General features: G+C 39.3%; 2 protein-coding genes across 2 annotated transcripts in view; both read left to right on the top strand.

The window, feature by feature from the left end:
* LOC128529789 (calpain-1 catalytic subunit-like) overlaps positions 1 to 25994 on the top strand; it is a 314185-nt gene that overhangs the window by 50750 nt on the left and 237441 nt on the right. The window lies entirely within an intron of this gene.
* Positions 1 to 25994, top strand: part of LOC128529823 (butyrophilin subfamily 1 member A1-like) — a 37577-nt gene that overhangs the window by 2380 nt on the left and 9203 nt on the right. Inside the window, exons 3-6 of the mRNA XM_053503367.1 lie at positions 773 to 1051; positions 1268 to 1369; positions 13177 to 13193; positions 15900 to 15936. Coding sequence (XP_053359342.1) covers positions 773 to 1051; positions 1268 to 1369; positions 13177 to 13193; positions 15900 to 15936 — 435 coding nt within the window. The remainder of the gene's footprint in view (positions 1 to 772; positions 1052 to 1267; positions 1370 to 13176; positions 13194 to 15899; positions 15937 to 25994) is intronic.

Raw genomic sequence — 25994 nt, 5'->3', positions numbered from 1 at the left:
CTTTAGCATATTTTGGTATTATTTTTATTTAAACAGGTTTTAAAGTTACAGAATAGTGTTTATGTAGAAAATACATAAATAAAGATGCCTACAGTGTAAATATCAATATATGCAGTGAATAAATAAATGCAGTAATAAATACTTAAATAAGTTAAAATTATAGCAAGTTTAAGGGTTGAAGGCTAGGTGGAAAGCATTACATCTTCCCTACTGGCTTCACCTGCTGCTCTCCACCCACACCCACAATTATTTATTAATAATACATTTATTAATAGACTACTTTGACCTTAGAATGCTCTCCACTTGATAGTGATACTTTTATTTAATAATAAGGATTTTATTGCTATAATCTGTCAGTAAATAATAGTCTTAATCCTTTATTACTTATTTTGGTTAGTATATTTCTCGCATTTAACTATGTGCTACAAATGTGTGGCAACGACCAGCACTACTTCAGATTATCGTTCATAAGGAAAACATTCATAATGGCACAAAAGCGCAATACAACTAGCAGTCATGAGTCTATGAAAATATAAGCGTTTTCTTAGTGACGTGTGCTTTCAGTTTTGAGTGCTTTTTGCAAATTAATAAATTTTTTGATTTATTAATGTGTACTTACAGTTTTGGTTGTTTTCTTTTCTTGATGCTGGTAAATAATCTTACCTAACTGAAACATGACTTTTTATTTACTTACATTATACATTAGTTATGTTTTTTATTTTTTATTTTTAAGGCTTAATTTAAAGGAATACTTTTTATTTGTTGATTATAGCTCAGGGTAGCCAACCAGTGATCATGATAGAGAATTACGATAACTCAGGAGGGATTAATCTAGTGTGTGAGTCCAGAGGCTGGAACCCTGCACCTGATGTTCTGTGGCTGGACAGTAAAGGAGCCCGTCTGCCTGCTGAAGAGACACAGATACACAGAGAGACTGAGGGCTTCAGTGGGAAATGCCGCATCACTGTTCATGATTATAGCAGCTCTAACAAATTTTACTGCAGATTTCTAGAAAAACATCACATGATGGAAGCAGAGATTATCATTGATAGTAAGTGTCTATAATAATAAAAACTCCTACATTTAGTTTAAACTTTTACATTCTACTGTAATAATTATAGATGAAGTAAATAATAAAGGTACATGAGCATGAAGAGCATTTTTGCAATTAAAAATTCATCATTTTTATTGTATGTATTGTTTTTTCTGCCACAATGCTCTGTTTTGTTTTGCGGTAGATCATGTGATGAATGTGGTTTTATTTTAGGTAAAGTCTTTAATGCTTGGAAGTGGGCTGTCGGCATGTCAGTTCCAGCATGTATAACTGCTGTGGGATTGATAATAACTGCAGCTGTTTTTTACAAGAAAGGTACAGTAATATTTTAATCATTTTCTTTAATAACACACAAACCTGAATGTATGGCTGACTTTAGTTCAGAGAGGGCTATTTATTAGGTAATTATTTAGATTTTGTGGGCTAAAATGGAGTAGACAATAATATAGGACAGAGAGTTCTCCAGGACCAGCATTAAAACCTGAGCTTTAGTCAGTCATCTACAGGAGCTTACTGTAGTTATTCATGCTCTCTATGAAGAGGATAATTTAGTTCAGTCACCTCAAACTCCTCCCTCAGCACCGCGTCTTCATAAATCTGTACACACTGGACACATCTGTACACATGCTGCTCTAACACATCCATCCTAAAGTTAGATGTACATTATAGTGCATTTACAGATGCTTTTCTGCTCAACACCATTTTAAAGAATGTTCACCTGATGCACTGTACAAAATCACTGAGATCACATTGTTCTTCATTTTAATGTTTCATGTGAGCTTTAATTGACGGCATTGAAGAAAGCTCTTTTATGTCTGTGGTTTTATGCATAAAATTAACTTCATGCAGGTAAAGAAAATGTGACAACACATTTACTGTGTGTAAAAAAAAGAAAAGTAGAAGGAACTTGGATTGTATTACAGTATACAACACCCACAACTCTTAAATAAAAAAATGTAAACTAATGTACAGTATAAAGAGTATCCTTCATCCTTCTTCTAACTGTATGGCGATTCTCACTGCATCCATAAATCTGCTTCCACCACTTTGTCCTCTGCTCTGCCTTTGTCCTCTTCACCTTCTTCACCACCAGGGTTATTTTACACACCACCATTCTGTGTTGACTGGCTACACTCTCCCCTACCAACACTTTGCAGGCACTGATCTCTTTCAGATTACAACGTTGACACAAGATGTAGTCGACCTGAGTGCTTCTGCCTCCACTCTTATATGTCACCCTATGTTCTTGCCTCTTCTGGGTTAACAACGACTCAGTGTTCACCTCACAGTGCACACCATGATGGAGTGAGAGAGGAGGCGCTCCACTGCTTTTGTGAGCCGCCATCCTTCCACTCTGCTGGGAGATCATGGTTCTCACTACAACTCGCCATCTAATAGGGACATGAATCATCAGCACCCATTTGATAAAATATTATCATGAGACCTAGGCGTCGATTGAATTTGTATTGCGATTCTGCAAGTTTCAAAAATCTTTAAATATTCTTACTCAATATAATTTTTTTTTATTTCATTACAAATTTAAACCATTTAGAAAAAAAACATAGTCATAACTCTACTTCTTAATACGACAGCCCTAACAAATTAATTGATTGGGTAATTAAATGAAGCTCATTTCTTATATTGTAACTTAAACACACATTTCTGGAACTTTGTGGTCAATAATCATAAACATAAACACTACAATAGTGACTTTTGATAGCGTTTTAATATTAGCTTTCGTGGGGTTTCTTTCTGAAGTCCACGATTATTTCTTTGGTTTAGGATGAGGTCTTTTCCCTCTTCATGCACAAGAATGTTTTTGACCAGCTCCCTGTAAACTGGATCCAGCCTAGGAGTCCAGGATGGTTGTACCATCTGCATATTTAATGATGACGGTGTTTTCCTGGATGGTGATTCAGTTGTAGGTCTACTGGGTGTTGAGTTTGGGGTTGAGGGAGCAGCCCGGTGATGTTCCTGTGCTGATTGTAAGCTCAGCAGAGGCCTTGTCTCCCATCCTCACCACCTGTGCTCTGTCCATGAGAAAGTCCAGAATACAATTACAAGTGGGAGTTGGGACCCTCAGGTCCATCAGCTTCACAAACAGATTTCCCAGGTGGATGGTATTAAAGGCAGAACTATAATCTAGGAAGAGCATCCTCACGTATGTTTTGCTGTAGTCCAGATGATGGAGTCCACTCAACTACAGTATTAGGACGGTAGGGGAACTGAAACGGGTCGATGGTATCTGGGACCATGGAGTTAACATGTAACGGTACTAGTTTTTCTAGGCTCTTCATGACAAACTGTGTAAGTACCACTTGGCTGAACTCATTTAGAGTAGATGTGTCTGTAATTTTCTGGCACTGGTATGATGATGGCAGACGACTACTTGAGTGAGAGACAAGTTCAAGATGTCTGTGTACACACCTGCCAGCTGCTCAGCACAGACTTTTAGTATTGTGGGTAAAAACGCTGTCGGGTCCTCCTGCTTCCTACTGTGTGTGTGTGTGTGTGTGTGTGTGTGTTGTGTGTGTGTGTGTGTGTGTGTGTAAGAAAGTATTTACTACTGCCATTTCCATCCTCTTGCAAAGTTTCCAAAGAGGGCAGCCCCCCCCCCCCCCCCCCCCCCCCCCCCGTGGTTGCATTATCTTTCATCCTTAATGTGATTAAATACAATCTACAATATTTACCTTTTTCTTTTTTCAGTGCTGGCAAAATCTGCTTTTGAAAAAGGTAATTATTAATTTCTCACTGCTATAATTGTACAATAATATTCCACCAACAAAATAATTGTACAGTATAATATACATTTTATATACATTTATTCCTTCTCTGCTGTTATAATAGCTTCCCTTCTTTTAGGGTGGCTTTACATGAGATGTTGTAGTGTGGCTTTATGAATTTACGGTCATTTAGCCACAACAGCATTAGTGAGGTCAGGTTTAAATAGAATGGGGTAGAAACACTTAAAAAATCTTAAAGCTAGATCATAAACAGACATCCTGGACAGTTGTGTACTTCTGAATGTGTGGTAACACTTTTGTTTGGTAAAGAACTGCATGACCTGAGCATTTTGTCAATGCCATCTGTTATGCTTAGATGTCCACAAAGCTTTCACTATATTGTGTAAATCATACACAGGGGCTAATGTGTGACAGAATCATCTACACCAGTGATGTCATAAACTTGGAGTGGGGAAAATATTTTTTCTGCTTTTACATCAATGTAATGGAGATTAGCATTAGCAACCCACAGTAACAAGATCAAATTTCTTTTATTCTTAATAGCAATACTTTTATAAATCACAAATTGAAATACAAATCATTTAAATAATAGTTTTTGTATATGCTTGTTTTTTGTTTGTAGTGATGGAGAAAATTGTAGGTAAGAACAATTTAATCTTTTTAATCTTCAGTACATCATTAAATCAGAGAACTTCTGTCTAAACAGGAAAAAAAACACTGAAATTTAACAATAGAAGAAGAGTCTTTTTTTCTGTGTGTGTGTGTGTGTGTTCTCCAGAAAATCAAATCAGATCTCCTTGAGGAAATATTGACATGAGGTTTCATAATAACACAAATAATCATGAACTTATTGTATTTAATTTCTACAATAATATTATTGTCCCTATGCAGGTAAACAAAATATGAATGGCACATTTCTGCAGTCTATACAATGGAGAATAATAATATATTTTTTTATAAAAATTATTCTATTTAACACACACTCTTGAAGAAAGTTGTTTAAAAATGTATTAAACATTATCCTACATGTGTTTAAGTCGAGTCTCTAATATTGACTTTTTTGATCTTTTTAGGGCCACAGAGACGAAGGATAGAACAAAGTAATTACACCTTCATTTATAAAACTTTTTATTTCAATGCATTTAGAAATCTGAGTAGAAAAATTACATTTATATTAAGAAATTAGAACTGATTATAAGATTAGTCACAGTTTATAATTTAACTTTTCCACCAGCAAAACAAACTTTAAACCAAATCTTTTTTGATGAATTTATATAAATTGATTTATACTTCTGATCTATAGTATAAATATTAATAAATTACATTATTATATTAATCTAACTTTATTTGCATAGACAAATATAAACAGGGTGTAATTTCTTGTTTCACAGAGTTAGCAGAGATGAAGAAGTCTGCAGGTAAGAATAATATATTTTGTGTGTGTAAGAGAGAGACAGAGACAGAGAGAGATGTTTACAGGCGACAGCAGTAGATCCAGAATGATGAGTAAAGTTGACTGGAACGTGGTGTTTCTTTCCTGATCCACTATAAAGGTTAATTTACTCTTGAACAGATTTATTTTGCTTTCATACAAATTTAACCTTCAGCCTGCGTATACATGGATTTAACTTTCTCATGCACAAAACTGTGTGCACGCTCAGCTTCATCCTGCTCGTGCTCTTCATCAGAGTTCCTCTGCACGCTGCCAAAACTGTTTAACCAATCAGAGCTCAGACAGTGAAACTGTTTCTACTTCAGTGAACTCAATCATTCTGGTTTTTATCAAAGCCCTGAGCATTTTATCAGCAACCTGAGCATTTTGTCAATGCCATCAGCCTGATTTTTTCTTTGGTCGATATACAAAAGTTTTTTGCCCATGTGGCTCTCAAACAAATATGTAGAGTAAGTCTATTATGTTACAGTTTAGAGAGACCACTCTCATGTTGTTCACCAGTTTACCAAATTGAGACAGCTCCCGCTTGACTTCCTCATTAGAGATAAACAGGGCAATGTTTGGCATTGTAACTTTCATTATTGTTGCACTCTGTAGAATAACAGAATAAAGCTCTCCACTTACCTTTATTCTGTTTTCAATCAGCTGAGTAACCCTCAACCATCTGTGATCCTGACACAATGTTTTCTTATCCCACACTTTCTCTTACTGACAGTAACACCTGCTCCATTAAGGCCTCAGTGTTCACCTCACAGTGCACACCATGATGGAGTGAGAGAGGAGGCGCTCCACTGCTTTTGTGAGCCGCCATCCTTCCACTCTGCTGGGAGATCATGGTTCTCACTACAACTCGCCATCTAATAGGGACATGAATCATCAGCACCCATTTGATAAAATATTATCATGAGACCTAGGCGTCGATTGAATTTGTATTGCGATTCTGCAAGTTTCAAAAATCTTTAAATATTCTTACTCAATATAATTTTTTTTTATTTCATTACAAATTTAAACCATTTAGAAAAAAAACATAGTCATAACTCTACTTCTTAATACGACAGCCCTAACAAATTAATTGATTGGGTAATTAAATGAAGCTCATTTCTTATATTGTAACTTAAACACACATTTCTGGAACTTTGTGGTCAATAATCTAAACATAAACACTACAATAGTGACTTTTGATAGCGTTTTAATATTAGCTTTCGTGGGGTTTCCTTCTGAAGTCCACGATTATTTCTTTGGTTTAGGATGAGGTCTTTTCCCTCTTCATGCACAAGAATGTTTTTGACCAGCTCCCTGTAAACTGGATCCAGCCTAGGAGTCCAGGATGGTTGTACCATCTGCATATTTAATGATGACGGTGTTTTCCTGGATGGTGATTCAGTTGTAGGTCTACTGGGTGTTGAGTTTGGGGTTGAGGGAGCAGCCCGGTGATGTTCCTGTGCTGATTGTAAGCTCAGCAGAGGCCTTGTCTCCCATCCTCACCACCTGTGCTCTGTCCATAAGAAAGTCCAGAATACAATTACAAGTGGGAGTTGGGACCCTCAGGTCCATCAGCTTCACAAACAGATTTCCCAGGTGGATGGTATTAAAGGCAGAACTATAATCTAGGAAGAGCATCTTCATGTATGTTCTACTGTAGTCCAGATGATGAAGTCCACTCAACTACAGTATTAGGACGTTAGGCGAACTGAAACGGGTCGATGGTATCTGGGACCATGGAGTTAACATGTAACGGTACTAGTTTTTCTAGGCTCTTCATGACAAACTGTGTAAGTACCACTTGGCTGAACTCATTTAGAGTAGATGTGTCTGTGATTTTCTGGCACTGGTATGATGATGGCAGACGACTACTTGAGTGAGAGACAAGTTAAAGATGTCTGTGTACACACCTGCCAGCTGCTCAGCACAGACTTTTAGTACTGTGGGTAAAAACGCTGTCAGGTCCTCCTGCTTCCTACTGTGTGTGTGTGTGTGTGTGTTGTGTGTGTGTGTTGTGTGTGTGTCATCTGGAGTGTAGTGTCCTCTGGGTTGCAGGAGATGGATTTTTACAGTTCACTCTGTTGTGATTAAAACTTAGATAGATAGATCCTCTTATAAATCCTACTGAATCTGATCCACTGATGATGATTTAATCTTTTTTACACAAAATTCACATTTGACTCTGTGTTTTTCAGTGGATGTGACTCTGGATCCTGATACAGCAAATTCACTCCTCATCCTGTCTGATGATGGCAAAGAAGTGAAAGAAGGAGACGAGGAACAGAATCTTCCTGATACACCACAGAGGTTTAAATATGAGCGCTGTGTTTTGGGAAAGCAGAGTTTTTCCTCAGGGAAATTTTATTATGAGGTTCAGGTCAGCGGGAAAACATGGTGGATATTAGGAGTTGTAAGAGAGAACATTAACAGGAAAGAGGAGATTACATGGAGACCTCAGAATGGATTCTGGACTGTTATCCTGTCAGATGAGAATGAATATAAAGCTCTTGCTGGTCCCTCTGTCCCCCTCACACTGGGAGAGAAGGTGGAGAAGGTGGGGGTGTTTGTGGATTATGAGGAGGGTCTGGTCTCCTTTTATGATGTGAACTCCAGATCTCATATCTACTCTTTCACTGGTCAGACCTTTACTGAGAAACTGTATCCATATTTCCGTCCTGGTTATGCGGATAAACCACTGATCATCTCTCCTGTATGTAACACTTAGTGAGTTTTCACCTCACAGATTAAATCATTTAGTAAAGGTCAGAATAAACAAGAACTTTTTTCTGCTTTATTTCAGAAGTATTCACAGCGCATCACTTTTTCCACATTTTGTTATGTTACTGCCTTATTCTAAAATGGATAAAATTATTATTTTTTTAGAATTATCAGAGTTCTACACACAAGACCCCATAATGACAACATGAAAAAAGTTTACTTGAGATTTTTGCAAATTTATTAACAATAAAAAAAAATGAGAAAGCACATGCACATAAGTATTCACAGCGTTTGCAAAATTGAGGTCAGGCATAACTTGTTTTCCCTGATCATCCTTGAGATGTTTCTGCAGCTTAACTGGAGTCCACTTGTGGTAAATTCAGTTGATTGGACATGATTTGGAAAGGCACACACCTGTCTACATAAGGTTCCACAGTTGACAGTTTATGTCAGAGCTCAAACCAAGCATGAAGTCAAAGAAATTGTCTGTAGACCTCAGAGACAGGATTGTCTCAAGGCACAAAGTTGGGGAAGGTTACAGAAAAATTTGTGCCGCTTTTTTTGGTCTTGTTTTTAAAAAATATGGTTGCTTCTTATAACAATCTTTTTTTATAATTATTATTTAGAGTCTCCTTTCGCTAGAAAAATTAATTGATTGACACTTTATACATAGCCTTGCACCAATCAGCATTGTAAGGCCCTCCCACAAAACCTGATTTGCACTTATCATGTATAGAGATTCTGCTCCCCAGAGCTGGTATGGGTCCACAGCCACCCCAGAAAAAATTCAGGTGACATTTTCATGTTCACACTCTGTCTCATGTTTAATAAAAATTGTGTCAATGAAGTGGTCCAAATATGGGAAAAAAATAAAGACTGGAATAAAGTAAAATAACTTAAAGACTGGATATATCGGGTTGTTGGTGGTGAAAGAAAGCTTTGTGCAGGTACTGTAAGGGAGAGATTCGTGCTCACTGTTTGCAGGCATTTGTACAGATGATTGCAGTGTAATTGTTGTAGAAATCTGTTAGTAGTATTGTAGTGTAGCATAACATACTTATATACAAATATTATTTTATGTATTTTCTTATTTCCTCTCCAATTTGTAGGCCCAGTCCTTTTTATCTCCCATTCTGCTTACTTGTGATGGATGAGTGTGCCTGGCTTTCCACAAAAAAAATTAAAAAAAATGTTGCTGTCTGACTTTTCATAAAACTAACTAAATAAATAAATCTATTTAGATTTTATAATGCTTAGTAGTTATAATTGAAAATTATATGCTAGCTATATAAAACCATGAGTAGCAATAAGCAGAAAAGGAAGTCAGTGGGTTGCTTAAAAAAAAGGAAATATACAGCCTTCACACTACATCCAAATGTTTGATCTCTAGACAAGATATACTCCATTACATTTAGACATTTGGCAGACGCTCTTATCCAGAGCGACTTACTTATTACTTATTTGTTTAAATATTTAAACCGATTCTAGTGACCTGTTAATATAAATATATTTTTTTTAATTTTTTATTACGTTTAGTTTAATTTCTAAAGTCTTACATTTGTACATTTACAAGGGCTTCCAGCTGAAATATTGAAATAGAAAAAGAAATTGAAAAACCAATGAAAAAAAGTCACACTAACAATTGTCACAATTTTATTGTCAATATAGTGAGATTGTATCAGATACATTGTAAAAGTCCTGACTTGGCATTTCATATACAGTGGAACCTCGGATTACGAGTAACGTGGTTTACGAGTGTTTTGCAAGACGAGCAACAATTTTTTATAAATTTTTACTTGAAAAACGAGCATTGTCTTAGTTAACGAGCACCGAGTATCATGTTTCACGCATGCGCTTCTTGTTTTAACAACGAGCGTTACGTCATCACAAGTGAGCCAACGGTTTTTCTCTCTCTTGCAGCAGAATTGTAGGTAATCGTCTCTCCTGCTGGGTGAATACACACACGCGCTGTGTGTGTGTGTGTGTGAGATGTGCGTGTGCACACACACACACACACACACACACATTAACGGAGAGACCGTTTTTAAAACCGTTTAAAAATTAGCAAGGAACATCGCTAGTCACACTCGCGAGAGTGCATACTAACGGGATTACTACTGTAAAGTAAAACAACAACAACAAAAATTAAACAGCTTCTCACCTTTAAAAACAGTCGCGACAGAGAAGAGTTTGTATGTTTATTTGGCAACCTGAAAGAAGGGAGCCGTAAACGCGAGCGAGCCCCCCTTCAGCCCCCTCCTCTCAGGTTGCCAAATAAACACACAAACTTCTCTCTGTCGCGATTGTTTTCAAAGGTGAGGAGCTGTTTAATTTGTTTTTTGTTGTTATTGTTGTTGTTGTTGTTTTACTTACAGCAGTGATCCTGTTAGTATGCGCTCACGTGAGTGTGACTAGGAATGTTCCTTGCAAATTTTTAAATGGTTTTAAAAACGGTCTATCCGTTAATGTGTGTGTGTGTGTGTGTGTGTGTGTGTACGCGCGCACATTTTACACACATACACTCTGCATGCACAAACGAAAACCCTTATCTGTCGGGGTTTAATTTTACATTTTTTTAAGGTAAAGTACAGGTTAATTTGTTTTATTTTTACTTTATATTTTGTATTGATTATATTTATGTATTTATTTTTTTGGGCTGTAGAACGAATAATTTAAGTTTCCATTATTTCCTATGGGAAAATAAAATTTGGTTTAAGAGTGTTTTGGAATACGAGCCCACTTCCGGAACGAATTAAGCTCGTAATCCGAGGTTCCACTGTACTTTGTTTGTTTGGGTGTTGAAGAGTTGTTGTTTCACCTGCTAATCCTCACCAACCTGCCAACCCCGCGCTTATCCCTAAACTCCCCTGTGTGTGACAGCTACTGGCTGGAAATGGTGAAGGCTAACGCATGGATCCTTTAAGATATGTGAAACCAACCTCTTATCAAATTGCATCACTAGGCAAAGTAATGGAGTAAAAACTCACTCAAAATTTCTGATCTGTGACTTGGAAAAATCAAGGAAAATCACCTTTAAATTTTAATTCATGATCACTTAATTCTACTCAGTTCTTTGTTCAGCAAGTACAATCAAATCAATAGCTGCACATAATAATAACATTGAACTGTAAAATACTTTCTTTTTTGCATTTTATGATTTAATTTTCTTTTTCATTATTGTTGACCTTGTGAGGGTTCACCACTAGAGGGCACTGTTTGGTTTTTGTAGTTTTAGTTTGCAGACTCAGTTTCCCAGAAGGCACCTCGGTCAGGGTGCTCACCTGAACCGAGGTAGCTCATTAGATCGTCTATAAATAGCTGTTTAGTCTGGGAACCTGGGTTGAGCATTGTTTATATTTACTGTCATTATGTGGGCATTTATTTTGTTTAAATTAAATTTGTATTTTGATTTAAGTTTTGTCCTGTAAAAAGAAGGCGGCTCTAGTTTTGGTAATGTTTTATGTTCAGTGTGTTTCTGGGTTAGTGGAGCTTATTTGGTCTCGTGAAGTGCTGTTTGTTTTAAGGTTTTTTGTAAGTACTGTTTGGTGTTTCTCTTGTGTTGGTGTAGCCCTAGTCTTGTATAGTCTAGTCTTGTCGTCTCAGCTCCAGGTCCTAGCCTTTTGTCTCGCTCATAGCCTTTTGTCTCGCTCATAGCCCTTGGGAAGCGAGAGAGCCTCTGTCTGCGATGTAAAGCTAAGGGAGCCTCTGTCTGCGATGTAAAGCTAAGGGAGCCTCTGTCTGCGATGTAAAGCTAAGGGAGCCTCTGTCTGCGATGTAAAGCTAAGGGAGCCTCTGTCTGCGATGTAAAGCTAAGGGAGCCTCTGTCTGCGATGTAAAGCTAAGGGAGCCTATTTATGTTATGTGAAAAAACTAAAGAACCTTGTGTCATACTAAAGAGTCTAAGTTAAGCTCTAGATTCTTGTGCTGGGATTGTGAGTCCTTGGTTTGTTTCTTTCTTCCAAGTTTTGTCTTATTTTATTTGAATAAAAGACTTTCTTAAACATCATACCCTCTGCGTCTATGCCTGTAGGTTTAGTTTCTTGCATGTTTAGCTTTCTGCGCGTTTAGGTCCCGGTTTGTTTAGTTTTATTTATGTTTAGTTATTTGTCGGTCTAGCCACATGAGAACTTGGCCAGGTTCTCCAGGTCCTAGTCTTTTGTCTCACTCAGAGCCCTTGTGAAGCGAAAGAGCCTGCGTACGTTATGTAAAGCTAAGGGAGCCTCTGTCTGCGATGTAAAGCTAAAGGAGCCTATTTATGTTGTGTGAAAAAACTAAAGAACCTTGTCAGACTAAAGAGTCTAAGTTAGTTTATTAGTTTGTTCAGTTTTTTATTTTATTTCAAGTTTTGTCTTATATTTTGTTTAAATAAAAGATTCTTAAACATTATCCCCTCTGCGCCTATGCCTGCCTTTTATGCCCATGGCAAGTAACATCAGCCAGTATAACACCCAGTTTGTGACAGACCTTTTGGTAAACAAGTCCACAAAAATATTTTATATAAAATATATTTTGACTAGTTCCAATATGTTTCAGGAATCGGGAAAGACGTCCATTAATGCTAATTTCTGTTCTGGCACCTATGTGATGAAATGAACTTCAATATGTTTGTACAGCTGAGTCACTAGAAATCTTCGAGCCATGACTAAAAAACTATCTGTTTATTAGATATTTGGGTTACCCCCAAATAGATTAATAAACAAATACATATATAAATAAATAAGCACCTGGCCCCACCCTGATTGAACATGCGCTGACGTGCCCGGTGATTGGTCATCCTGGGACCGGCGCGTCGCCTTAAGGTCGCGGACGAAAGCCGGAAGCGGGCGCGGTGATGTTGGTGGAGATGTTCGCTTGTGTTTGTTTTGTTACTGAAATAGAACTGTTGGGTCGCGCCAGTGTTTGTGAGTGTGTGTGTGGTGTGAGTGGTGGTCTCTTTTGTTTTCGTTAATTGTGTTTGTAAATATTGTAAATAGTTATTTTTGTTTGTATATACATTTCTTTTGATGGAAGCAGTAGGGGTTGGGTGCCATTTTTGTTAGACCCGTTTTCTCCTGTTTTTGTATGTTTAGTTAGGGAGATAGTTTAGCCCTATGTTTTTGGTTTAGATTTCTTTGTAGTTTAGTTAGTTTGTGGGAGGAGATAGGGCAGGGTTTTTGTTTATTGTTTTGGCCTTGGCCCAACCCTGAAGCCAAGAGCTTCCGGTGTGTGTGTGTGAAAAATAAAAGAGAAAAAAAAGACGAAAGTTGTTGATTAAGATTTTATTATTTATTACGCCCTGGGACCCTAGACCTGGGGACGTAATAAAGTGGGGGCTCGTCCATTGCAAGTAATACAGTGAGGGGCTTGTCCATTGTGAGTTATAAAGTGGGCGGCTCGTTAATAAATTAATAAAGTGAAGGCTCGGCGATTGCGAGTAATAAAGTGGTTTGTTTGGCTGCCTTCTTTAGTTGCTTGTACAGTTGGTACATATATAAAAAAAAAATGGATTTTGATCTAATTGCCTTTATGCTATCTCCTAGCACGGAACAGTTTAATTGCTGTCGTAAAGACGATTTATTTAAAATATCCGAATTTTTTGGAGTTGACGTGCCACGTAATGTCTCAAAAATGGAGGTGAAAAAATTATTATATAGACAATTAGTTAAACAGGTGGTGCAGTTAAACCAATTAACTGCACCACCTCCCACGTCATTATTATCAAATTCGGACCAACTATTAAATTTAAAAAAAAATCCAATTCTAAATTTAAAAATAGAATTGGAAATTAAACGAGAAGAAACTGAGGCAAAAAGGCTTCGTTTAAGGGAGCTTAAGATGGAGAGGGAGCGTTTTCAGCGAGATCACAGCCGGCTTCACCGGGCTGAGAGCGCGTTGGAGAGTTCCCCTGCTTCTCCGTCGTTTGCTCAGTTACCTACAGGGCCTGTGTGGGTCTCTTCTAGTGTCGTTTCTGCCCCAGTAACTATTTCTTTGCCTAATTTTGACGTGAGCAAACATAATAATTTAGTCCCTCCGTTTAGAGAAACCGAAGTGGATAGCTATTTTATAGCCTTTGACCGTGTTGCAGCTACTTTGCAGTGGCCAAGAGCAATGTGGGCTCTACTCTACAATGTAAGCTAACCGGCAAAGCGCAAGACGTTTGTTCAGCATTGCCAATAGAACAAAGTCTAGATTACGACGTGGTTAAACAAACTGTTCTTCGTGCTTATAAGTTAGTACCGGAGGTGTATAGACAAAAATTTAGAGCCCATAAGAAGACAGACAAACAAACTTTTGTTGAGTTTGCCAGAGAAAAGCAAGCTCTTTTCGAAAAGTGGTGTGCGGCAAATAAAACTACTACCTTTGAAGCCTTAAAAGAGTTAATCTTACTAAAAGACTTTAAGAACTGTACTGTATATTTGAAAATATAGTCATTCACTTAAACGAACAAAAAGTCACGTCTCTGTCAGCAGCCGCTGTGCTGGCTGACGAGTTCGTTTTAACACACCGAACAGTTTTTACTCCTACGTTGAGAACTGATAAATTTGCTGTCCGTGGGGTTGAAGGGCAGGTGAAACCTTCAGCTGGTAGTGTGAGACCGGCAAGGGGAGGAGTTTTTAGAAGTTCTCAGTATCGCACAGGGGGAGGTAGAGTCTGTTTTTATTGCCTCAGTGAAGAGCATCTTATTTCAGACTGTGAAGCCTGGAAAAAGAAAAAAAATGCATCAGCTAAATCTAAGACTGTAGGTTTTATTAAAAGACAAACAGAACGTGTTTTACCTGATCAAACAATAGCAGCATATAAACCCTTCATGTTGCAGGGATGTTAGGCAGACAGCGCTGAGAGCACTCCCAGGTCAGTGTCTGTTCTGCGAGATACAGGTGCAGCCCAAAGCCTGATGTTAGCTGGTACACTCCCTTTGTCACAGAAAACCTACACGGGGGCTGATGTAATTTTGCGAGCATAGGAGCAGGCTGTGTTAAAGTTCCGCTCCATACTGTCTACCTTCAAACTGACATCGTAAAGGGTGAAGTGTGTTGGAATTTGTGCTGAACTCCCTGTTGACGGAGTAGAGATTATTTTAGGAAATGACCTAGTGGGTGGGGTTGTTTTTCCACAACCAATTGTGGTAGATACCCCCATAACAGATGTGAAAAGTGACCTCGCTTCTCAATTTCCTACTGTATTTTCATCATGTGTAGTTGCACGTGCACAGGCACGAAAATTTGATGATGTAGTGGATTTGTCTGATTCTTTTCTGCAATCTACACCTATGACGGGAAAAATGTGTGTTGAACCAATTTTACCTAACCATGACGTTTTACCATTACAGATGGGGCGCTCGTAATTAGCGGCAGCGCAGAAGGCTGATTCAACATTGGTTAAATGTTTTAAAGCTATTTCTGATGAGCTAGTGGTTCCTAATGAAAATGTGATGTTTTATCTTGATAACGATGTGTTGATGAGACAGTGGAAAAATGTTGATAGTGTTCAACAAATTGTTGTTCCGTTGAATTATCGTTCACAAATATTAAAACTTGCTCATGAACATGTTTTATCTGGCCATTTAGGGATTAGGAAGACCTATGATCGTATTTTACGATCGTTTTTTTGGCCCGGTTTAAAAGCTGATGTTACTGCTCACCGCCGGTCATGCCATGTTTGTCAGCTGACGGGTAAACCAAATCAGGTCATTCCCCTTGCCCCTTAACATCCAATCCCTGTAATGGGAGAACCATTTGAACATGTAGTTATAGACTGTGTGGGACCATTACCAAGGTCTAAATCAGGTCATCAATACATAGTTACTCTTATGTGTGCTACCACTCGTTTTCCGGAAGCCATCCCGATGCGTAGTATAAAAGCTAAATTAGTGGCAAAAGAAATGATTAAATTCTTTTCACTATTTGGATTACCAAAAATCATCCAAACAGACCAAGGGTCTAATTTTACCTCTAAGCTTTTTACTCAGGTGCTTCGTGAACTAGCTGTTAAGCATCAGCTTTCAAGTGCCTTCCATCCTGAATCACAAGGTATGCTTAAAAGATTTTACCAAACTCTCAAGTCCATGCTCCGTGCCTTTTGTGTACAAACGGGAAAGGACTGGGAGGAAGGGCTGCCGATGTTGATGTTTGCAGTCCGTGAGACGGTCCAGGAATCTCTGGGCTTCAGCCCAGCCGAGCTAGTCTTTGGACATACTGTACGTGGACCTCTGAAACTTTTAAAAGAACAGTTTTTATTGACAGAGAAAAAAACAGTGACTGTATGTGATTATGTGGCTCAAATGCATCAACATTTAAATCGTCTGTGGGAAATGGCAAAAGCAAATTTGTCTTCAAAGCAAGTGAAAATGAAAAAACGTTTTGACATAAAAACTGTTTCACGAAATTTTTAGCCAGGAGATTTGGTGTTGGTCCTCCTTCCTCTTCCAGGGTCATCATTACAATCCAGGTTTTCTGGACCCTAGTGGAGAGGAAGTTGAGTGAAGTTAATTACCAAATTCGCACTCCTGAGCGTAGAAAAAAAAACTTGTGTGTGTCATGTGAATATGTTAAAGCGTTACTTGAATAGAGCAATGTCTGTGGAGCCTGCTGTAAAAATGTCATCTGTGGCAACTGTTTGAATGTTGGCAACAAAATGATGGTTTAGATAAACATGAGAATATGTCTACCAATAAACTGTCTAATTCTGACATACTTGAAAATTTAAAGGAACATTTGTCCTACCTCTCATACTCCCAAAGAACAGATGTGATTTCTCTGATTTATGAGTTCTCTTCTCTCTTTTCAAACATTCCCAGACAAATCCATGTGCTATTCCATGATGTCGAACTTACACACCCATCGCCGATAAAACAACATCCTTATCGTGTTAATCCCCAGAAGAGAGAAGTGATGAGAAGAGAGGTAGAGTACCTGCTTAAGCATGGTTTAGCCATTTTAAGTTCGAGCCCGTAGAGCTCACCGTGTTTGCTGGTGCTGAAATTCGATGCTTCTTTTAGATTTTGCACGGATTACAGAAAGGTGAATAGTGTCACCAAAGCAGATTGTTTTCCGTTACCTAGAATGAAAGACTGTGTTGACCGTGTTGGTGCCTCGTCCTTCGTAACAAAATTGGATTTGTTAAAAGGTTATTGGCAGGTGCCACTTACGCAGCGTGCTTCGAATATCTCCGCGTTCGTAACGCCAGATAATTTCTTGCAGTATACCGTTATGGCCTTTGGTATGCGAAACGCTCCAGCACCTTCCAAAGGTTAATGCACAAAGTTTTATCTGGCGTGAAAAATTGCGAAGCATATCTGGACGATGTAGTCGTTTATTCAAATTCGTGGAGTGCCCACATAAACTTGCTACGCACAGTATTTGCTCGCTTAGACAAAGCGTCGTTAACGGTGAACTTAAAAAAATGTTAATTCGGAAAAGCCGTGGTCACTTACTTGGGTAAGCAGGTTGGCCAGGGCCAGGTGCGTCCTGTTAGCGCCAAAGTGGAGGCAATCAGGAATTTTTCCATTCCCAAGTCAAAAAGGGAGCTGCGCTGCTTTCTGGAAATGATTGGGTATTACCGTGCATTCTGCAAAAAATTTTCCTCTGTTGTATGCCCTTTAACTTACTGAGTAAATCCAAAACCTTCGCTTGGAGTGTTGAATGTGATAATGCTTTTAATGCTGCCAAAGATCTTATGTGTAGTGCGCCAGTTCTCTCCGTCCCTGATTTCTCTAAACCATTTAAGTTAGAGGTGGATGCAAGCGCATTAGGCGCAGGTGCGGTTTTATTACAAGAAGCCGAGGCAGAAATTGACCATCCTGTGTGCTACTTCTCAAAAAAATTTTCAAAAACACAACAGCATTATAGCACTATTGAGAAGGAGGCCTTAGCCTTACTCCTTGCGCCTCAGCATTTTGAAGTCTATGTCGGTGGTAGTTCCCTACCTATAGTGGTCTATACAGACCATAACCCCTTAGTCTTCCAGCTCCGAATGGCGAATTCAAATCAGAGGCTGATGCAGTGGTCACTAATTGTCCAAAGTCTTAACCTCGACATAAGGCATAAAAAGGGTACTGAAAATATTTTAGCGGACGCATTGTCTAGGTCGTGAAGAATATTTTTTTTTGTTGTTGTTCTGTGTGTTTTTAGTCAAAATAGAATTTTGACTTTTATGGGTGGGGGTGTTACATGCCTGTGTGTGTGGCATGTAGGTGTGTAGAGGCGCGGATGCTTGTGGCGGCGTGCACGCGCGCTCTTTTTCTCTCTCTTTTGCTTTCCCTTTTTTTGCAGGTGGCCCCGCCCTGATTGGACGTGCGCTGACGTGCCCAGTGATCCTGGGACTGGCGCATCGCTTTAAGGTCGCAAACGAAAGCCGGAAGCGGGCTCGGTGTTGTTGGTTGGAATGTTGGCTTGTGCGGTTGCGAAAATAGAACTGTTGGGTCGCGCCAGTGTTTGTGAGTGAGTGAGTGTGTGTGTGGTGTGAGTTGTGAGTGGTGGTCTCTTTTGTTTTCGTTAATTGTGTTTGTAAATATTGTAAATAGTTATTTTTGTTTGTATATACATTTCTTTTGATGGAAGCAGTAGGGGTTGGGTGCCATTTTTGTTAGACCCGTTTTCTCCTGTTTTTGTACGTTTAGTTAGGGAGATAGTTTAGCCCTGTGTTTTTGGTTTAGATTTCTTTGTAGTTTAGTTAGTTTGTGGGAGGAGATAGGGCAGGGTTTTTGTTTATTGTTTTGGCCTTGGCCCAACCCTGAAGCCAAGAGCTTCCGGTGTGTGTGTGTGAAAAATAAAAGAGAAAAAAAGATGAAAGTTGTTGATTAAGATTTTATTATTTATTACGCCCTGTGACCCTAGACCTGGGGACGTAATACACCCTTCCCAACAGTGTTTGATACTTAGTGGTTATTTGGGTTAGTAGCTGGTACTTAGTAACTTAGCAACGTGTAAGGATTTACCCAATGACAGAAACTCCAAAGAACATTTTTAAGTTGCTCTGGATAAGAGTGCCCAAATGCTTAAATGTAAATAAAATGAACACGGGCAAATCCATTTCAGTCTGACTTACACTCTCATGGTGTTAGTGAAATATTCATAGTATGACAAAAAAGATTAGGCTTGTAGGTGTTCCAAAGGAATAATCAAACATACAAATATACCTTTTACACAATAATCCTAAGAAATTATCTTAAACAGCATAAAGAAACTTTTCAGCTTATTTTAAACTTATCATCCAGTTATTTCTTCTGAACAGCTCACACACTAATTGGCACTGAATATGCTAGTTCGATCATATGTTGAAAAACCTACATCATCTATTTATACCAGTAAATTTCAGGAAAAATCTTTATTTTGCTTTGCTGATAAGCTTGTCATCAATGGCAGAGCAGCAAACAAAGAACACTGCTTTAATGATAAAGCCATTTCCACCACAGAAACCAACCTGTTTTATGATGTAAGCATATTTTAATCAAATAAGTAAGCATGTTTTAATCAACTTATATTCATGTAAGCATGTTTTAATTAACATATATTTATGCAGGCAGAAATATAAAAGGCCTGTAAGTATACTGTTATAGCAGAAAAAGAGGACAGGAGCAACTTAGAAACAGCGGTACCAGGGGTTTGGGAAATACCTGAAAACTGCCCATGTAGATAAGCAGAAACTAGGGTAATGAGAGGAACATAGAAAAAACGCAAGACCAGGGGGGTCAGGGGGAAGATATATAGGTTTGGTGGCAGAGTAGCCTTGGTTGTAGGTCCTGCCCCTGCCTTCATGTCATCCCTGCATCACTCAGGTAGGTGGAGTGAAGCTGGTTGGGTTGCTTGTGGTAGACTGTAGCTCATGGTAGGGGTTTTTTTCCCTTGATGAAACTTGGGGAACTTGAAGAGCTTGTGGTTTAGCTGAGGGCTGACAATGAGAGGCTACGTCAGGAGGGGACTTTTGCGTCACCTGGTCCTGTAGTGGCATCCGTTAATATCCCTGATGCAGATCCTCCTCCAGTAAGTGTGGGTGCTAGCCAGTCTGAACGATTTGTGTTTGTACCTAGGGACTGTAAATGTCCTGAGTTTAATGATAAGTCTGGTGTGGGTATTGAGGAGTGGATTGAGGAGGCACAGGTCTGTATTCAGACACGTCACCTGTCTGTTGCTGACCAGGCCTTCTTTTTATTTGACCACTTAGAGGGGGAGGCACGGGAAGAGATTAGATATCGTTCTGAGATTGACAGGGGGGATCCAGGTAAGATTTTTAGTGCATTACGTGAAGTTTTTGGTTGCACTCAGTCCCACGTAGCATTGCAAGAGGCATTTTTCTCCAGGAGGCAACTGGAGGGGGAGAGTTTGTTAGAGTTCTCCCTCTCTTTGTTGGGCCTTATGAAGAAATGCAGAGGTTCCCTGGAGCTGTATCAAATGCTCCTGTATTATTGCGCGATTAGTTTGTTGAACATGTGTCCGATAATTCTCTCCGGTGTGAGTTAAAACAGTTGGACCGCCATGAACCCCATGTTACTTTGTTAGAAGTGCGCAGTGCGGCGATTAGGTGGGAACAAGAGGGTATGCCTGGGGGTGTGCGGGCTCGAAGCCAATCTGTTCCCTTGTCATATGGGATTCAGTATGGTGTTCGGGGAGGACCGCATTTAGACGCAGGTGGGTCCTCAGTGTCGGAGCTAAGCGAACTGCGAGAGATGTTAAAAGTACAGCAAGAACAGTTAAATCAGCTAACCCAAAGTTTTGCTCAGTTTCGAGGTGCGTGTTCACAGGGTCACTTCCAACATCATGGGTCTGTGGTATGTAGGCGGTGTCATTAGCCTGGACATTTTGCCAGGAAGTGTAATGCTCCACTGCCAGGCCCTTTGTCTTCCGTCTCAGCAGTGTCATTGCCTGTGGAGGGGCAGCCTCGAGCCAGTCAGCCATTGGAAAACGAGTACCCGCCGGACTGTTGAGCCACAGCTCAGAGGGGGTAATTAGGGGCTCTGATGTGTTAGCTAGTGGTAGCGCGATATCCCATCTAATGTCTAGTTGTCCACATTTGGTGGCCAGTATTGGTGAAGTACTGGTCACATGTTTGGTTGATACAGGCTCCATGGTTTCTACAATAACTGAAAGCAGTTTTTTGGAACATTTCAAACTGTGGGGTTGGGAAAGGTTAAAACGGTGTCAGTGGCTCCAATTACGTGCAGCGAATGGGCTTGAAATTCCATATATTGGGTACATAGAGTTGGATGTGGAGTTGTGTGGTAAGAAAATGCCAGACAGTGGGATCTTGGTGGTTAAGGATCCTCCTGGTGGCATGCGTGCTCAGGTCCCCGGGGTGCTGGGGATGAATGTCCTGAGCAGGTGCTACCAGGAACTCTTTGGCCAATATGGCCAGGCCCTGTTTGCCTCTCCATCAGTGGTTGAGGTTCCTGGTGGTGTGATGCAGGCATTGCAGTATTGTCGTCAGAGTACGACAGTACCCGGACAGGTAGGTAGAGTGAGGGTGCGAGGTCGGCAGCAGTGCCGTGTCTTGGGTGGTACCATGAAGATCGTGGCTGCTACTTGCTCTAAACAGTGGTCTGAGGGGCTGGTGTTTGAGCCTGTAGAGTCAGGACTTCCAGCTGGCCTATTGGCCTCACCAGCCTAAGTGCCAGTGACTCGAGGTACAGTCTATCTCCCTGTTGTAAATGTTGGAACATTGGATGCAGTTCTTTACCCAAATACTTTGTTAGGTACCCTCCAGCGGGTGTATGCCACTAGCTTACCTTCAGGGGTGACTGAGGTAGGGGAGGTCGTTGCTACGATAGGTTCCCAGGGTTGTGTGGTTGGCTTGTCTCTGCCAGAGCGGATTGGGGTGGTAGAGTTATCTGCTTTGGGGGCAAAGTAGCAAGATCAGGTTAGGAACCTGTTACGGCAGTATCAGTCAGTTTTTTCGGCCTACGAGAATGATTTGGGGTGTACTGATCTCATCTTTCATGACATTCCTCTGAGCGACAACGCTCCTGTTCGGCAGCGGTATAGGCGCTAAAAAATAGTACCTAACAACCTTTCGTCAAACTCAATCTTGACAGTTTTATTGCCCCTTTTATGACCTTTGAGTTGACCTTTGGATGACCTTTAGGGTTTTTTATGGCTTGGAGTTTTCGATAAAAAAGGGGGGGGGGGGGTGTAACGATGCTTATGCGCTAGACATCGTTTCATTCACTTATTTAATTTAATTTTTTTTATTTCATAGATTTATTTTATTTATATACTTATTTATTTATTTATTTTATGAATTTGTTCAGGGTGTTTTTTATTTGAAAAAATATGCTTGGTGAGGGGACTCGATTTCAAGGTGCTTGTGTTTAACTATTAAGACATGGTGAATTTATTTATTACCAAGGGGTGAACAATGAAACATTTATTAACTTTGGTAAAAACTTGGATGAGTTTTAAATGACTAAGGACTGTTGAAGATGTTAGTTAAAGAGTAGAAGAATAAACGTTACCAGAGGGCGAGAGCCCCGAGTCGCTGAAGAAGGAAAAAGTTGGTTTCGTTGAGGTGAATAAAGCAGCGTTGCAATCACGCGAGCGAGTCTAAGAAAAAGAATAAAGGAGACAGAAGCGAGGTCTGCGCGAGCTTGTCCGATGTCAAGAGAGTGAGTGTAGCGTCTGAGCAGCAAAGTCACGACTGGTACGGGAGGCGCGCTAAGTTTGTCAAACGAGTGAATGAATCAAAGGGGTTTCCCCCTCGGAAGTTGTGATTGGGTGGATATGGTAGTGACAACTTAGTCACGCCTCCTCATCAGTTTTCGAAATTTAAAAACGTTCATCTAAAAGCGAATGTTTTATATGTATAAATAAAAAATATATAGGTTTAGAAATGTAGCTACGTAAAAAGAAAAATACAATTTAAATAATAATAAATAAAATAAACTATGAATGGTGAAAAAAAAGTGAGTTATCAACGTATGATGTCCCACGACCGCCTAGGACGGAAATGTTCAAGTTAGCCGTACTTTACTCTATGGCTATGGGTTGTAGGCCTAACTGTTTTTACCTATACTTATAAAGTCAAAAGTAGAGTAAAAAAAAAAAAAACAGGCTATTTCCTATATCTTTGGGTGGTTTTTAAAAATACCTTTTTTCAGTTAGAGTTAACAAACCCTGTGTTAGGAGAGCTGTTTGGGGGTGTTTATGACCGTCATGTATGTTAAAGAGTTACCAGAGGGGTCTGAAACTTTTTGACGCTTTTTACGACCGTCTGTATGTATATTAGTGTGTGTGTGTGTGTTTGTTCTTTGGGGTGTGATGAGGGATGTATAAAAAATACTTAGAAGAGAAGGTAAACCGTAAAACTGTCATTTCGTCGCGGGTCCGGGGAACACCTGATCTTCGCACATCATCGCTATGGCTCCAGGTAGAAACTAGATTCACTTGTTTTTATATACACAAGTTTTAGGTTGTTTTTTTTTTTAAAAAGAAAAATCATTCTGACCTTCGCAGTAAACAATCTGACTGTCGATCCTCGCAACGCTGTAACTGAAGCCGGCTGGCAAGACGGTGAGTTTTATCTCTTTTGTAAATGTATATATGTATTCAGTTTTATTTCTATCTTCTTGAGAAAGTGTTGTAGCTAAACAAAGTTTCATTATTTTTAGATTTAGAAACGCTGATTTTTAAAACAGCTGAACCGACACGGTCTACGCCTATCGGGCCGCAGCAGCTACAGTCTGATCCTAGTTACGGTGGGTTATTATTACTTTTATTTATTATCATTATTTTCATGATGGTGCGTTGCATTTTTTAAATAATAAAGAACACTGTTTCTTTCTTTGGTAGCTGAACTGTTGAGCGTCCTCAAGGCCGAACCCCCCGAGGTATCTACAGCAGGCCAAGCGGAGGCCTCTGAACAAAAGCCGGACCCCTCTAAAAGCAGCACCTCGGCGGAACAAGCCGAGCGACAGGAAGAGCCTCCTCTTGAAACACGCCGCGAACGGAAGAGGTCAGGCGAGAGATCCCGATCCACTCGTCACCGACAGAGAACTTCTTCATCGTCCTCTTCATCCTCTTCATCGGCTCACGGTGAGTTTTTTTTTTTTTTTTTTTTTTTTTTTTTTAGGGGTCATGGCTAAGCCCTGGTTCTTTAGCGCACACGGTGCAAAACTTTTCATGACCTCATTTCTTTTCTTCGTCTGTTATTCCCACACAGAGAGTCGTAGACTCCTAAGAAGAAGGAGAAGCCGAAGGAGCTACAGGAGCTACAAGCGTAGTTCAGGACCGTATCATCCCTACCATCCGACCACTCAGCGGGAAGAGCTTCTTCTCTCCTCAGTCGGTATTGCGTATAGGGCAACTTTTCAGTTTGAACCGTCGTTAATTTTTTTTTTTTTTTTATTCTGCTTGTGTGTGTGTTTTTTTTTTTTTTTTCCTGTGTTTTTTTTATTGTGTTTACGGGGTTGTTGAAAAACTATGGCCTCATTTGTAAATGTTGACGCTGGTATGGATGTTGCTACCATTGACTTTGTGGAAATGTTAGAGATGGAGAATGAAATACTAAATAATGATGATATTCAAGACTCTTTGCTGTTGTCTTTACATGCGTCTGATTCACGGGGTTCACAACCAGAGTTACATATTCAACCATTAAACGATCCCACGGTTCCTAACAACAATAATAACAATATTGCTGATCAGCAACAATATCAACTTCTAATAAATCAAATAAGGGCCTTTACCGCCCAGACTGGTACAGTCTAACATGTCTGTGTTTTGCGATAAAACCCTAGAGCTTGTTGTACAGATTGTTAGAAATCAACGAGGCGGCGGGAAGAGGTTGTTGCAAAAAACGTTGGACTGCAAAATCCTTAAAAAAAAACAGAGATTTCTTTACATAGTCGAGAATCCAGCGAATCAGTTATGCTTTGCTATCAACATTGCTCATTTGCTTCATCCTGAAATCACCGATGCTGCAGCTGAAACGCTTGCTCGGGAGATTCATACACAGACGGGGTTGTCTGAACATACCCCTGTAACTTCTTCAGACATTCATAAATTCGAGCGTGTGTTGGAATGTAAAATTGTAGTATTTTACAGAACCGAGGGGAGAGAGACCCTGGCTAATTTCCAAACTTCTTCTCCTCGGAAATCCACCACGTTGTTTTTATTCCTGTTTCAGAACCACTATTATGGATTTAGGCTGAGCGGCCTTAATTGTAATTTGGTCATGGACCGGTCAGCCACATTCTATGTGTAACTATTTTCTGTGCAGTGGGAGTTGCTTTGCCTGGGAGCTGACTGCTGATAGCTGGGAGCTAACTGCTTTGCTCGAAAGCTGGGAGCTAACTGCTTTGCTCGAAAGCTAACTGCTACTATTAAAAGGGAAATAATCGCTTGGTTTTATAAACATTCTTTTTGCTTTTCTTCCTTGAAACATATTTTAGTTGTGCATTTTGTGTTGGACTCTTGTTGTTTTGTGGTGTACATGTGTACCTGCTAGTTGTGATTTTGATTTCTTTTCTTTGTTTTGTTTATTATTTGACGACAACATTGGGTTTTGTAACATTTTGGTTTTTTTTTTTTCAAAGTTTGTGTTTTAAGTGTCTTGGGTTGTTTTTTGTTTCTTTCCTTTATTAATTGAGCTTTCTCCTTGTTTACGTGTGAAGTGTGGTACTGATTTCGGTCCAAGTGACTGATTCTATCAGGGTATCTGTGCTAATACTAAAAGAACTGTATAACTTACTTTTGTGGTTACAGGAGCTGAGTGCCTGAGATTCAAGATTTAAATAACTTTATTAATCCCAGAGGGAAATTGCTTATGCTCGGTTACAGGTGCTCACAGTTGTTAACTAAGTAAGGTAATAAAGAATAAAGGTAATAAAGAATAATATTAATAATAATAATAATAATCTTTAAAAAAAAAAAAAAAAGTTCCTAAAACAGTAAGTACCATCAGAATATGACTCAGGGCCACTTGTAAGTATTGCACAGTAATCTAGTATTGTTTATGTAATATTGTATTATTATATGTAATCTTGTATTACATATTTTATTGGGAAGTAGTATTGCAGTAATCATAATAATATGGCAAGTGATGATGTCCTGTTGTGTAACAGTTAGTGAAAAAC

Source organism: Clarias gariepinus, chromosome 1 (genome assembly GCF_024256425.1).
Source record: "Clarias gariepinus isolate MV-2021 ecotype Netherlands chromosome 1, CGAR_prim_01v2, whole genome shotgun sequence".
NCBI classification, from domain to species: Eukaryota; Metazoa; Chordata; class Actinopteri; order Siluriformes; family Clariidae; genus Clarias; species Clarias gariepinus.
This window is presented reverse-complemented; position numbering and strand designations above follow the sequence as displayed.